Source organism: Rhipicephalus microplus, unplaced genomic scaffold, assembly GCF_043290135.1.
Source record: "Rhipicephalus microplus isolate Deutch F79 unplaced genomic scaffold, USDA_Rmic scaffold_23, whole genome shotgun sequence".
NCBI lineage: Eukaryota > Metazoa > Arthropoda > Arachnida > Ixodida > Ixodidae > Rhipicephalus > Rhipicephalus microplus.
In genome coordinates, this window is record NW_027464596.1 from 7042692 (window position 1) to 7056897 (window position 14206).

General features: G+C 42.5%; 1 protein-coding gene across 4 annotated transcripts; it reads left to right on the forward strand.

Annotated features, from left to right (window-relative positions):
* The first annotated feature begins 1018 nt into the window (after nt 1-1018).
* LOC142786386 (uncharacterized) lies at nt 1019-10042 on the forward strand. Of its 4 annotated transcripts, none has more exons than XM_075884052.1 (7): nt 1019-4283; nt 5920-6091; nt 6781-6813; nt 7801-7887; nt 8093-8137; nt 8249-8290; nt 8864-10042. In XM_075884052.1, exons 1-7 carry the CDS (start codon nt 4013-4015, stop codon nt 9117-9119), a joined length of 906 nt encoding a protein of 301 aa, XP_075740167.1. In that variant the 5' UTR covers nt 1019-4012; the 3' UTR covers nt 9120-10042. The 4 variants fall into 4 exon arrangements, with proteins under 4 accessions (XP_075740167.1, XP_075740169.1, XP_075740170.1 ...); XM_075884054.1 differs by having other exon boundaries at nt 8882-10042; XM_075884055.1 differs by lacking the exon at nt 5920-6091.
* Nucleotides 10043-14206: the final 4164 nt, after the last annotated feature.

Consider the following 14206-nt stretch of genomic DNA (forward strand, 5'->3'; position numbering starts at 1 on the left):
TTTCACTTTTGGCATGATTAAAGTGGCCACTGAAAACCGAAGCCTGGCTAGCGTATTAGAAGGCGATGCAAGCTGGGCCGGATTATATCGCATACTGCTTTTGAAGGCAAAGCTGATGTGTTGGTCACCTATTTTGGGAGAGGCCCCACCGATCTAATAATGACATCGTGGCAGACTCATATGCTTTCACTTTCGCTTGAGCCTGTGATGCCTGGAAGGCCTCAAAGTGGTACATTTCTAATTTTTGTGGGCTGGTCGACCTGTCCAGGGTTGCACGTTTAGTGATGTTTGGGTTGGCTGATGGACTCGTAGAATGGATATTTCATTGAAAACAAGCATTTAAATAGAACAAGGACAACGGCAGAAGGTAATTAAAATCAGCTGTGAGAAAGAACAAAAAGTATGTCAAATGAAAAAAAAGTAACAACAGCAACAAAACAAGCTAGGTATATATTAGCTTCTCCTGGTTCAAGTAGAGAGAATGCAGAATGCTAGTAAAATATTATAGACATAACGGAGATCAAAAGAGACACAGAAAAGACAAAAACTTTGGGTAAGGTTGTGCTCCTGCTTTGGCACTTTACGTGCAGTGTAGCACACACTGAAGCAATATTTAAAGCTGGGTATAATTGAATAACATGGTAACAAAGAAAAAAATCACAATAAGAAGTTCCATTCAGACCATGCCAGCATGAGGTGCCTGTAGGGAGGTTGATGAGGTGCTGCTGGTGGTCTCGCCAGCTTAGGTATACGACGAGTGTGCCCGGTCTTGTAGTGGACTCAATTACATGTGCGGGACACCCCTGAGCGCGCTCATTGCTGGTTGAACGCTGTTATAAGTGGCAATGCAAGGATTCGCCCTGCAAAAGACAGTTATCAGCGAGCCCTCCTAATGCGGTCCGCGCCCGGGAGAAACGCTAGAGGTGTCTGTGTGCACCACGCGATGGAACACGCTTTCGTGTCGCTTAAACGCGCAGTCGGCGTCAAAAGTCGCGTGCACAAGCTAAGATATAAAAATGAGAATCGCACGTGCACTGGGTACTCTCTCTCTGACCTTCACTGGCCCTTTGATAAGCCATGTAAAAGGCGCATTTGCTCGCCTAGTTTCTCAGTCTTAATAATAAGTAAAGAAATCGCATGTTTTCGTCATCAACAAACCTCACAAGATTTTTTCCTTCCTTGGCGCCTACGTGGCAGCCTGTGCCTCGCTCCTCGGTCACATCCACGTCAACTGTCAACGCCGTCAAATTCTTTCGGGGCGTATGCGACCCCAGTAGAAATAATTTCCTCTGAAAACATATGTCCCCTTTGGTAGCAGCAGGTGCAGGATAGACATCCTGGCGTCATTCCCACATAGTCTGTTGTCAGAAGCTTCGGTCTCAACACAAAGGTGCCTTTCTTTTGATGAAGGGGCACACGGTAGAGAATGTGAGATGTAGTTCGCCATGTTTTCAACCCAGTATTTAAAGCTTGACAGGTCTTGTTACTCAAACTTAATGCCACTCCACTAATACAGTGCCATGTAGTCAGGTTCGTCTCGGCTACTAGTGCCAGTTTGTGAGATCGCAGCTTTGATGGCTGCCATGTTTTTTTTTTTTTTTTGAATACAGTTGCATACTTCGTTTCCAAAATGGGCGGTGTCAAGATTGATGAGTGCTACAAGAGAGCTTTATTTAAATCTTTACAATTGCAGAGTTGGCTCTGAAACCTCTTTCATGATGTGTAACCTTGCATTTTTACAGAAGCACTTGCAGATAAGTTTTGCACCTCGTTTTCTTTTTTTTTGCATTAGGCAGCTTATGACCCACTTATCACGGCTGGAAACCTCGTTAGCATGAGTGCGCGATGGGTATGTATTTAGAGAAGTTTTTAGGACGCCCAGTCGCAGTTTCGGTTTTAAAAGAGCACCAAGCTTGGCAGGAGCAGTTTTGGTAGCATAAACACAGCTGGCCGCATCACCATGCGAAACTGATGTGGGGCTCTAGGCAATAGCCTGCATCGCACTGACAGCCAGCACAGGCAGAGCAGCAGGCACGGAAAAACCAATTGATTGTAGTGCAATCACAAGGCGCATGCCAGCAACCAGCCAACACAAACTCATAACATAGGTTAGTTTACACTCCCACTGCGTTCATGTCGGCTTCGTGAGGAGCTGTGCATCTCACTCAGTTGCACGGCGTGCACTTCAAAGCTGATTTGAAATGTTTTGACCTATATTGGGCCTCTGATATTTTGTAGATGTGATGAATGTCTCCAGAGATATCTATGTCACTCATTAGGTTGCCTTTAAAATTTTGTGTCAGTGCTCCTGACTGTGCTGTCCATGGATGCCTAACATGGATAATCTCAGTCATTAGTTTTCGTCCATCAGTTTGCAACTGCCATGTGCCTTTCTGCTGCTGCAGTGTCAATAAGCAGAAACTGAGCAAGAAGGAGCACTCTTCTTTAGCTTGGTTTTTTAGATAGAGTCATTGAACAGAAGTATTCTGAGTTAAGCCCAAAAAGCTTACAGCAGATCCGCCAGTTATTGAAGTGGACGCTGCGACATTGGTGCTTAGTAGAGTGCGTGATTTATGAGCCTGTGGTGCAGTTGTACTTTTCTGACCACTTATATGTTTCACTCATGAACATAGAAATGTGGCCACATATGTCCTCTCTAGGATGGGGCTTCCCATGGCATTGTTTCATGTTCATGAGCATCTAAATTTGCTGTTGTGCATATATATTTATTGAAGTTTGACGTCTGCATGAGAAATACACCTATATAATATTCTGCAAAGCATTTCATCCGAAGTAAATGGGTCGCTTGGTGTTATAATGGACAAGAAGCGGAGGTGGACTATTACGTATCTTTCTGGGATTGAGGGCGAGAGTGGGTTGAGCCACCTGCACTATGAACAACATGACAGCAATCATGGCTAGTGGCCATGAGCTGCACTCGGTGTTTATGGTCATGACTAGTGTTTCTCACCGAGGCCAGTGAGCCAATGAAGCTACACTTAACGGGGCACATGCTTGTATCATGCCGGGCTCCCAGCTAATAAACACAAATAAAATACAGAAGTTCCTGCTGAGTTGACGGTGCCTATTCAGGTGAATAGTGCTCTCGTGGTACATAACATTGTGTTTACTGCCTACGCACATTTGTTTGTGGCTGGGTGTGGTAAGGCCAGAGTTTGCCCAAGTCCTGCTAGCACAATTTGGCGATCCTAACGGCTGGCTGTGATAGTAATAGCAAACTTTGCATTGGCATTACCAGCGGTGCATAACAGGTGGCATGGCCAGTGACATTGTGGGGTATAGTCTGGTACTGGAATAGAATGTGGGCAACTTGCGCATAGAAGTGTCAGGACTGGCTGTAACATTGCTCTGCAGCAGGAAGATGACAGGAAGCAAATGACCGAGGGCATTCCTTGCCATGTTCGTCTCTTTTTTCCAGGATGGCTTGCGCATCATATGGCAATGCATCTATAGTAAGGACGATTGGCTTGGGTGGAGCAAAGTGCACCAGCAATGGGGCATTTGTGATCAGCTCCTTGCTGTGCTGGAAGGCCACATCCTGCTTCTTCTTCCATGCCAAATAGTCACCATTTTAAAGCTGAGGAAGGAGTGACTGTAGATGTGCCTACAGGTTTGGCGGGAACCTCGTGTAGAAATTTAGAAGACTCAAACAGCTCTGAAACTCTTTATTGTTTCAGGGCTTAGGCACCCTCGGAATAGCTTCACCACTGTGGTCAAGCTTTGTGAACCTCTGTCCTCTGCAAAATATCGACCAGCCATATTCGGTCTTAAGCAGTGGACATTTTTTATAATAGCGACCAAGTTGGTGGTAGCCTTAAGGCTGGTGCTCACCGGCGACTAGCTGCGGTCGCGCGACCATTTGTGACTGGTCGCGAACGGTCACAAACTGTCGCAAAGCGACTGCTTTGGCTAGTCGCTTCCTGACCAATTTTATGGTCGCGCGATTGCAGTTGCAAAACGGTTCACCTAATCAGCGAAGACCAAAAGTGACATGAGCCTTTGTTTACATCCGGGCTCCTCGTATGTTTTTTTTCTTGTTGTGCTTGCCTACTGCTGTGAGCTACGAACGACGCATGCGTTCCTTCATGAATCCTTGCGTCAGGCGAATGCCATCATGGCCAGCTTTGAGTACTCGGCCGAGGTCCTCATCGACGCGATAAAAATGTACCCATATCTATATGACAAGCGGCACCCTTCTTTTAAAGATCGGACGAAGAAGGACCGGGCTTGGGCAGAGATCGGAAGCATGTTCGGCATGTCGAGTAAGTACCAAGATTTTTTGTTTGAATAGCTATATAAGGTACAACAGTTGTGTACTGCATGGCTGGCGTTTCCAATGAATGAACAATGAAAATATTGGTATTTGTACTGCAAGGTGACATAGTTAGCTTGCATTAGATGCATTGACTGGGTGATGTATGCGAGCGCAGTTGTGTGCGCGTTTATTCTCGCGACTTTCCGAGTTTAACATCAAAATCGACGTGACAGAACATTGTATAGCTGATAATAAAGCTCAGACGTTCGAAATACTGCTAGCGGTTCCCAACTAACCTAGCGCATGCTCCTTGCTGTGTTTGCACGTCATCATCTGGCCAAGGGAATGTGTGCTTTTGTGAACGTGCGGCCTTTGCAATGCATAATATCTAGTGCACGGTGAGAGAGGTGGGGGTGTTACGCTTTATTTCTGCCTATGTATTGCAGTTTTGCTGTGTTAAAAAAAGAATGCAAAGTAGCTTCTGCTTTGAGCGCATTTTGTGCGTTCCATAAAGGAGCGTGTAATTAAGACATACAAAACGTGTTTAGCAGCACTCTCAAATGTCCGGATTAGGGAGTCAGACATGCTGTTGATGCCAAATGACATGCAAATGAAAAAAAAAAAAAAGATATGGTAGTGTTCTAGTGGCTGGGCGAACACTTAAGGAAAGCACAGATGGGAATTAATGCCTCTGTAATGTGGCCCATATCTAATCCTCATTTCTTCACAACTGTTCCTTTCCTCTCCTGTGTTTGTCTCTTGGTGCCTTTATATCTCGAATATTCCTTTCTTCCCAGAGGTTATGTCTCTCCGCTTGCAACTGTGCCTCATTTTTGTTTGTTTCCTTTGTTCCTATATTTTAAAGTCAATTTTTCATGTCTGCTTCTATGTGTTGGTATGTTTTCATGTTTTGGTCCCTTTATTTTCTTCTTATATTTTCCTTCCTCTCGCTCTCTCTAGTTACACTTTGAGTCATATAGTATGTTTGTTGCATTTCTTTCTCTTAAAAATTGTCATCTTGCTCTAGTCAGTTTCATCCTTCTTTTCGAGTTATTTAACATGTTTGCTTTTGTTTGACAACAATCGCTCCCGCTGTACACGACAGTTGCACTTGGTCGATACCAATGGTATATACTCACCTGTGGAGTTTTGCACAATGCAGTAATGCTTAAAAAGCTTCACTGTGAAGGTGATAAAGACATCATGTGCTGGTTCATGAAATTTACAACTTCAATTGCCGACAGCATAAACAGCCTCTTTGTTACAATAGCTTGGCAGACACGCTTACCTTCAAGAAACAGTGTACATAACTCTTTGCGCAACTAAGCATTGCGTCAGCTGTGATGTCGTGCACATGTAGGTAGACGGTCCAATACACTAGGTGGGTGGCATTTCTGGAATCCTCGGCTGCAGGTTCCCTCAATCATGTCTTGGTTTTGCAATCTTAAGCCCCTACCAATACTTAAGTTTAGATGGCATGTGATTCATTTTGATGCCCAATATTCAGATTTCTAGGGTGCTGCAATCGAAATGATCTGGGCAAAGAAAATAAAGACCGCTCACAATTGTGCAGAAACAAAGTAGAAAATTTATCAGCGATACAGTATGCACAAGACATTCTTCAACAAGGGTTTTGTTTTCAGGTGTCCTTGTTGATAAACGATTTAAGAACCTGCGTGATATCTTCAAAAGGAAACAACAAGATATACATGAAAAACAAAGAAGTGGAGCCGGAGCAGCCGACATTCCAACAATAAAATGGCCCCATTTTGGGGCCATGCTTGAATTAATGGAAGGAGAGTCTGAGCCTGTGGCGTAAGTTCAATATTAGCTGACTATTGAGTACTAAACAAAAAAGTTGGTTTAATTGACATGACTGTTACACATGCACATAAATACACTCATATAAATACACATAAGTACACTGCACATAAACATAGAAGTCCCAAGAGGTAATTCACAGTGGGCATGCATGTGATCATGAACATGGTGACAATGGGCTGTTTTGATGCTGAATAATTGTGGCTACAGCTACGAAGAATAACTCTGTGCATCATTCTTTCGGGGTACTGTGCAACATGAGTGCCATTGAACAAAGGTAATGAATAATGCTTACCCTCCATCGAACAGAAAATGAAATGTTTTGGTTAGCATAGCACAATGCATCAGCACAACGCAAAAAATATAGCATACCGTACAAGTGACACGTGGCCAGCTTCACAAAACAGAATATTGAAGACAGAACAGTAAGATTGAGTGAATTGAGTGTACTGTTGTGTCACTCTTGGCTCTCAGTTACCAAAAGAAGGAAGGCTTAATACAAATCTAAAAATCTAGAGAGATCGCTTATTGCATGTGTCATGAGGCTGTTCATAGGCAAGCATTACACATATTCTTTTACAAGAATGCAGCATAAGTACTTATATTCTAGCAAAACAGTGAAAATGTTCTAAAGATGTATACAATAGCACTGACAGAATCACATATTGCATGTTCTCTTGCAGCAGCCACATCACAGCAGACGAGGCTAACGAGAGGTGAGCATGCACAAAAATGTTCGGTACTATGTGCATGCACTTGAAGCTGTACATGCATGGACTTGAACCTAGAAACATTATTTTTTATTTCTAGGTGATTGTACTTTGTAAAATTATGAAAAATACAAGTGTGCTTGAAAGGCGGTGTTCAATTTGTTAGCTTGCCCAAACCACTGCATTTTTTTAAATACATTCAGCACTCAACACTGAACAGAAGCACACAGGAATACATAAGGGCACAGGCATTGTTTCTGTGTGAATGTGATTATTGTGTGACGTCAAATATTTCTGAAAAAGCAAAGTATTCATCAGTGACAGGCCGCAATTAAGCAAACTAATGCATTATCTGCACACACTGGCAACACATTCATGTCATTTCGTTATGAACAAGTGCCCAGCGCTGACTGCAATACAAGTGAGCTGAATAATGTGAAGCATTCGCTCATTCGTAGCAGTAAAATGATGCTGCAAAAGTCGTATGCAGCATGTGTTCAAAAAACATAATGACAGCACACACAGTTTCATCAGACACATCGTTTGCACAGCCATTAGGAATTGACTGTATAAATTTCATTCACATAGCCAGTGAAATATTGTCATGGGGTTAGAGACTTTTGTACAAGATGCGTTTACATGGGAAAACCCGCAGGCAAGATTCGCAATGGCTGATTAACACCCTCGCGTGCCTATCAGCTGCTTGAGTTCTTCCTCTTCCTTTACTTCATCTCCGTGACAATATCTCTTGTTCTCATTTAGATGTGCAGCCTACATAGCACTTTATTAACATAATAGGCACATTAAACTTCTCTATGCACACCTTCCATACAGCAGTGCTTAATCAAGAGGTAACGTAAGTGACTTCTTATGATAAATAAACCTCGTGTTGAGTGCAACCATATTGGCATTTTAACTCCCAAAGAACGCCTAAAACTGGTCTTGTACTAGTGGCATTATCAAATACATAGAGAGAAGTTTTCATCACTGCAGTTCACCGCCTCGGCCAAGCTATGCAGCGGAACCGGAACGTACCCCTAATACGGCTGAGGAGACTGATGTCGACACCTGCAGCAATGAGTAAAACCATTATGAATCCACCTAAATAATGACAAATGAAGCGCATGCATAGATAGCCAATCTATTATAGCTCAAAAACATGTTTTGTAACTTTCTTCGTGTTCTAGCACATTTGGAGAATATGCCTAATGTTTGCACGCCAGATCCTGCTGCATGCAATTGTAACACTTTATAAGTTGTATAATAATACTGCCTTCTTCTGCAGTGATGCTTCAGCAACCACCTCAAGAGAGCAGCCAACATCAAAACGGTGTGTAAACGAAAAAATTATTTTAGGTACTCCTGGCGAGAGACCACAATCACAACTTTTCGAAAAGGATCTCTTTCGGTACATTTAAGCAATATGTATAATTCACTGCAGGTCATGCTCATCAAGACGACAACGGACCTGCGAGGGCACTAGGTGAGATATATCGCAAGAGTTAGAGGATAAACTTGCAGATTTTTTTCTAACAATCCTGCGCATGCTACAAAATACAAAACTTTATAAGGTTAACGCTCGGTCATGGTGGTACACAGACATAGTATAAAAACAGTGGGAGAACGACAAGGTAGAAACAGAAGAAACAGGACAGAGCACTGACTTTAAACTGATGTTTTTTATTGTGGGCACATTTATATTCAGGCAGACAGAACCTATGTAACTACCGTAATAGTCAGATGTTATTATCAGAACATCAGCACCCTGTCCCAAAACACAAGTGTCCGTTTCAAAGATCAAAAGCCCATTTATTTCTTACACAGAGGTAGATGCCCTATTGACACATTTATCTTTTAAGTGTGCTATTTAATTTGCTTCAGCTACTCTATTTTTTCCTTCTTAGTGCCGAAACTCAAAAACATCAGTTAAAAGTCAGTGCTGTGTCTTGTTTCTTCTGTTTCTACCTTGTCGTTCTCACACTGTTTTTTTTTTTGCTAAATGGTGCTTTATGAAGTAAGAATGCAACCTTAAAGCATTCATTTGCATGAATCGCAGATCACACTTGCTTTACAGCAGTGCAGGAGAGGGCACAAGCCTTGAAGCTGTGGCGCAAGCGTGCATGGAGCACTTTGAACACATCAGAGCGAACAGGGGGGTTATCAAAACAGAGGACATTGGTTTCTTCGCTCTACGTACCGATGTACGCCTCAGGGAGCTACCAGTGCACATTGCGCAAGATGTAATGCATGCAGTAGAGCTTATGCTGTATGAAGCAGAGGCGAAACTGCATCAGAGCAGTGAAGCAACTTGAAGTGTTTATATATTGCCAATGACACCCACCTTTTTTTATCTTGTGTTCACTTTTGTAGTCCCAACCTACAGGGGTCATGACTGGTCACTCAACAATTGACGGTTGTCAGTAAAAAACAAAACTACAGAGTAAAATGTGCTAGTACACGTGTGAAAAGGGGCTTTAAGAGATTATTTTAGTCAAAAATAAGCGGTAGAAGTGCTCGGTTCCTAAAACTCAACCTACCACAAGTGACCGCCATTTTGTCATGGCGTGTGAGACGTCACAATGCGAAGGAGCAGTGGGGAATGGTATACGCATTGCACATTCACAGGCGCCATTTTGACGTCAGAAATCATTTGCTGCAAGTACCAGCGCTACATTGCTGACGCAGTAGCCATGTTTCGACCCCTGAAAGTCATTTAGCTATAGTGGTGAGTTCAACAATGCGAAAAAATTTAATTGCAAGCGCAGTTGACGACAGAACACGACCGTCTGCCAGAATGCACACTGTGCAGCAGTTTGTCGAGCAAGCGGTTCGTGATGTCATGGATAGTGAGTGCGTCAGTATTGCCCAACTGTCAGGCCACTAGCTCGTTTATAAAAATATGCGATTATAAATTAACAGCTTGACCGAATCGCTCAAATTTTGCCAACTTTCATACAACAATCAGCCCATACAACACACGTTATGGTTGAAAATTGGGTGTCATGACCCCTTTAAGGCAACTTATTTCTGTGATAATTGTATTTATAACCGTGCAGTACCTTAAAGATTTTAACATGAATTATTCATTTTTGTGTTTTCATGGTTATATTTGGACATGAAAGTTTTTCCTGTATTGTATCTGTTGTGTCACTGGTGATTTTTCTCTTGTTGGTTTAGCTTAAGAAGATGCTATGTACATAAGTTCTGTAAGCAATAAAATGAATTTACAACCCACCTTCACCTTGTACGCCTCAAGTGCTGTTCACCATTTTGTCCTGCCAAGGCATCTGACCATCTGTGACGAAGTAGTGCGCCAATTCATCTCGCACTTTCTTGGCACACCTACAACGCATAAGTGCCATATGAAATTTCTGTCGGCCTAGCCATGATGGAAGACACACACTGTAAAAGGAGCATGCTGAGCTTGAAAATCTCACGCATAGTTGCATTTCAGTGTCGTAGTCATGACGCTATATATCCAAAGTGTTCCTCGTTTTTGATCTATTAATGAGCGCTACCTCTGCTGCCTATCTTCTACGGCATCATCACAGCTTGTGATAGAATGCATATTTACTGATTAACTTTAAAAATTTTGATATGTCAAGTTCCATGACAGCCAACGTCAGCAACTGCTCCAATTCGGACAAAACTATTGTACACTTTTCAGAGAATGATTGCTCTGTACAGTTAAACCTAAATAAATGTAGCTCGGTCAGTTCAAAATCCATCATAATTGATGGACCCATTCAATAGGCATCAGCAAGGTACTCAACACGAACATCGTTTTCTTTTGTTGAAACCGCATCTTACGCGGCACATGGCTATGCCCACCAATTTGGAACAAAGTTGACCTCTATGTTTTCCTATTGCTCCTAGTTCACGTATATTCATCTACAATAGAAAGTAGAAGAATCAAGGACTCATTTCTGTTGAGACAGTCGTAATTATAACAAAAAAAAACTAATGTAAGTATATAGGATGCTGTTGGTATTAATTATGATATAAATGCGAAGAAACCAAGTGGACGTAAAGATCGGCACTTCTAGGGACAAATATTGTGCGCACAAATCTCCCATAAAGTGACCGGGGAGTTTGGTCGAAGCTACCTTGGTAGAACATAGAACGGTATATTTGAAGGTCAGAGGTTCATTTCACCGGCACCAAGGTATCCTTTCACTACACTTCTTTCTTCAAATTGTCATTGTGAATACTACTAGCATCCCCTACACATTCCCTTGCTTTGATGTGTGGTAGTACTGAAGAACTTTCACCAACTGATGCTTATAATTCAAAGTAGTAAAAATTTACTAGCTCTTGAGCAACACAGACGATTTGACATACACGTAGTGTTCATGTCTTTACATGTTTTCTTTTACAACGTGCATTCTAAAAACTTCACTGCAGAGCAACATTTTTTACAATGTGTGTTTGCCGTATGCTTTAACACAAAACCTACTGTCTGAGCACTGTTTAAATGCCCATTACTAATGCAAAACACATGTGTGCCTCTCGTTTCTGCCCCCTCTGCATCTTTCAGTTTTTGTCGGTCGTGCACTATATGTGCCACGGCACCTCAACAGTCATAAATTGAATAAAAGCACATCTCGCAGCTTTGCAGCCGGTAGGACTTGATGGTATGAGTGCTCCGCCGGCTGCTCCCTCATCCCTCCAGCTTCCAGGTGAAAGATGTCCTTCCCGATCCTCACTGTCTGTGGCACCAGGCTGGCAATAGGCAGTGGAGGATGCTGTGGACTCCTCAAGGAGAAAGTTATGTAGCACTATGCATGCTCCAATGTATGCCTTTATATTGACTTCTTTCGTCTTAATGGGTCGGTGCAGCACCCTCCATCTTTGTGCCAGAATGCCAAAGGTATTCTCAATAGTGCGGCGTGTCCTGGACATCCTGTAATTGAAGACGCGACGCTCGTACGACTTGTCGTCGTCTTCGTGCAGTGCTGAAAAGGAAGACACTGAGCATTGTAACAAAAATAACCTCACAAGCCTTACATTACGCTATCATTGGTGATTACAAATGAAACATGTGGACCGCCGTGCCCTGTCACAAAGGGCCAGCAAAGATGCTAACTTGCCATCACAGATGTTTCTGTAAGAGACCTTCAAAGGCCCCGATAAACTGTATAACTGTAATTGCCTACATCCATGCAAGAAAAAAATCTCAAAATTCAAAACAATTATCACACAAGGAAGCACAATTAAGCGCACTAGTCGCCACTGTGTGCTTAAAGAGTACGCCCTTGTTTTCCTCCTCGTTCTGAGTTTTCATGGCTGTTCTCGCATTGCATGAACCGAACCAGTTTTGCATGCTTCTGAAGCATGATTGCCTAGTCAACCACTTCCCTATTGCATATTGCTTTTACAAATCTCACAAGTCATTTGTCGAGTCATATAACGCTGGAATTTGTATCTCTCTCTCTTTTTTTCCAAATGTAAGTAGCGAGGTCCTGCTTTCACCCAGGTTTGAGGCATAATTGGGACCACATATTGCTGTGGGGCAATGTGTTGTAATTTTACCAGTGCAAGCACTTTTTTTCCCACAACATTAAACACGTGTCCAATCGTGAGAGAGGTGCACCAACATTTTTCCCTAAAATACATGCATAGTCTACATTTCTACAGACACATCACGGTGCAACAATTCCTTAGTAAAATTAAGATGGCACGTAACAGCTACAATACAACGGCTTGAGTCCTGAAAGCTTATGCTGTTGCTTAAAAAATGGTAAACACAAACGGGTAATGATGCCTTCAGCCACCTATGTGATGTCCAATATCACAACAGGGTTCGCTGTAGCATACCTTCTGCACAGCCCTTTCATATAAACTGAAAAGAACCAAGTCTTTCTTTCATACATTCTTAACTTCCTTCGTCTTGCGTATGGTCGCATCACGTACTCTTTCTGCGAAAAGGCCTCGTCGCCGACGAAGAAGTAAGGGAGGGGACCCTCGTTGCCCACGGTGCTCACTGGGGGCAAGTCCAGTGCTCCTTGCAAAATATTTTTTTTGAGATTGCAGGGGGAGAAAATCCCATCATCACTCTCACTTCCAGAGTGCCCGACTTTCACGTATGTGAACCTGGGTGCAAAAGTACTGTAGCTATAAGACTTCACTTCAGGTATATCAGCAAAGGCTAGCCACCAATACTCAGTGCATGTCTTGAAACCCATTGTCTTTCTATAAAACATGTTTGTTGACCATGCACTGTAACTGTGCCCGCATACAATACTCATTGTTACATCAGTGGTGCACAAAATAACAAGACACCTATATTGTTTTGTGCAGCATTCATCTCTAATGAGTTACCAAGTGGCACAGCAGTCCGTCACTCTGAAGGATGGACTACTGTTTAGCCTTCTAAAGTTATGTGTACATGCATGTAGACATGGCAAAGGAAAACCATACACATCACTCAACCTCTTGAATATCACTTGTTACCTTGTGCATTATTGAAATTGTTAACACCTAGGCTCATAATGCTGATGCTACCCTACTAGTGTGCACATTTCAATACAAGAACCCAGAATCACTTGTATTGGGCATCACACACAGCAAGCAGCGACTTGCTGAATGAGCCCTTATAATTGAAGTCCATAGACCCGGAGTTCGCAGGGCACTCTATGGTCACGTGCTTGCCATCTATAGCACCGAGGCAGTGAGGGATGTTCCACCTCTCGTGAAATTCTTGTGAAATCTACCAAAAAAAAATCCCACAAATGATCCCCTTCACACACGTTGCCAGTGCTACGAAATGTACATCTGGCTGCTTCAAATACACAAAACTTTTTGTAGACAAAAAACATATTTAGCTAAAAATGTGCCTCTCCTGAAGTGACTCTTAAGTCAATATGACAGAGGTTATGACACTGATGCTATGCCGAACAGGTTGCCAACAGGTTTTACTATGAACTCTGATAGGCAACCTGCATTTCCTAGTGAAACGGAATGTTTACTTCAATTATATGCAAGTTATTGAGTACTAATGAACATAAAGCCTGTGGTGTAATGCATTTTGCATATGATTATCCTCATGTGCTCCCCTGTATTGAGAGGGTCAGGATTACGATGAGCTAAACATAAGCACATAATTCCCAGTTTAGTTCAACATTCATTTCTCCCTTCCAGTAAAGGTGTGTTTCCAGTGTGTTGCCACAATATATTTGCGTTGACATAGCCTGATCGGGCTTGCATTGCACTTCTCACATGCAGGCACATTCACTTTTTCAAGTCATTTTGCAGTTGAAACCAAACACTCGCACATCAGCCATGAGCATTTTTGTGGAAAACGTTGCAATGTTACACACTCCTTTAATGACTGTGTTACCTTTACGTTGCGTTATATAGACTTTGCCAGTAAAGCTGCTGCTATTGAGTTTTGTGTCAA

Excerpts from the sequence above, each read along its gene's own strand:
- LOC142786386 (XM_075884052.1), top strand. The coding sequence starts at position 4,013 with ATGAGCCTTTGTTTACATCCGGGCTCCTCGTATGTTTTTTTTCTTGTT. Across the intron at positions 4,284-5,919 it reads AAGCATGTTCGGCATGTCGA|GTGTCCTTGTTGATAAACGA; the intron begins GTAAGTACCAAG and ends TTTTGTTTTCAG. Across the intron at positions 8,138-8,248 it reads GAGCAGCCAACATCAAAACG|GTCATGCTCATCAAGACGAC; the intron begins GTGTGTAAACGA and ends AATTCACTGCAG.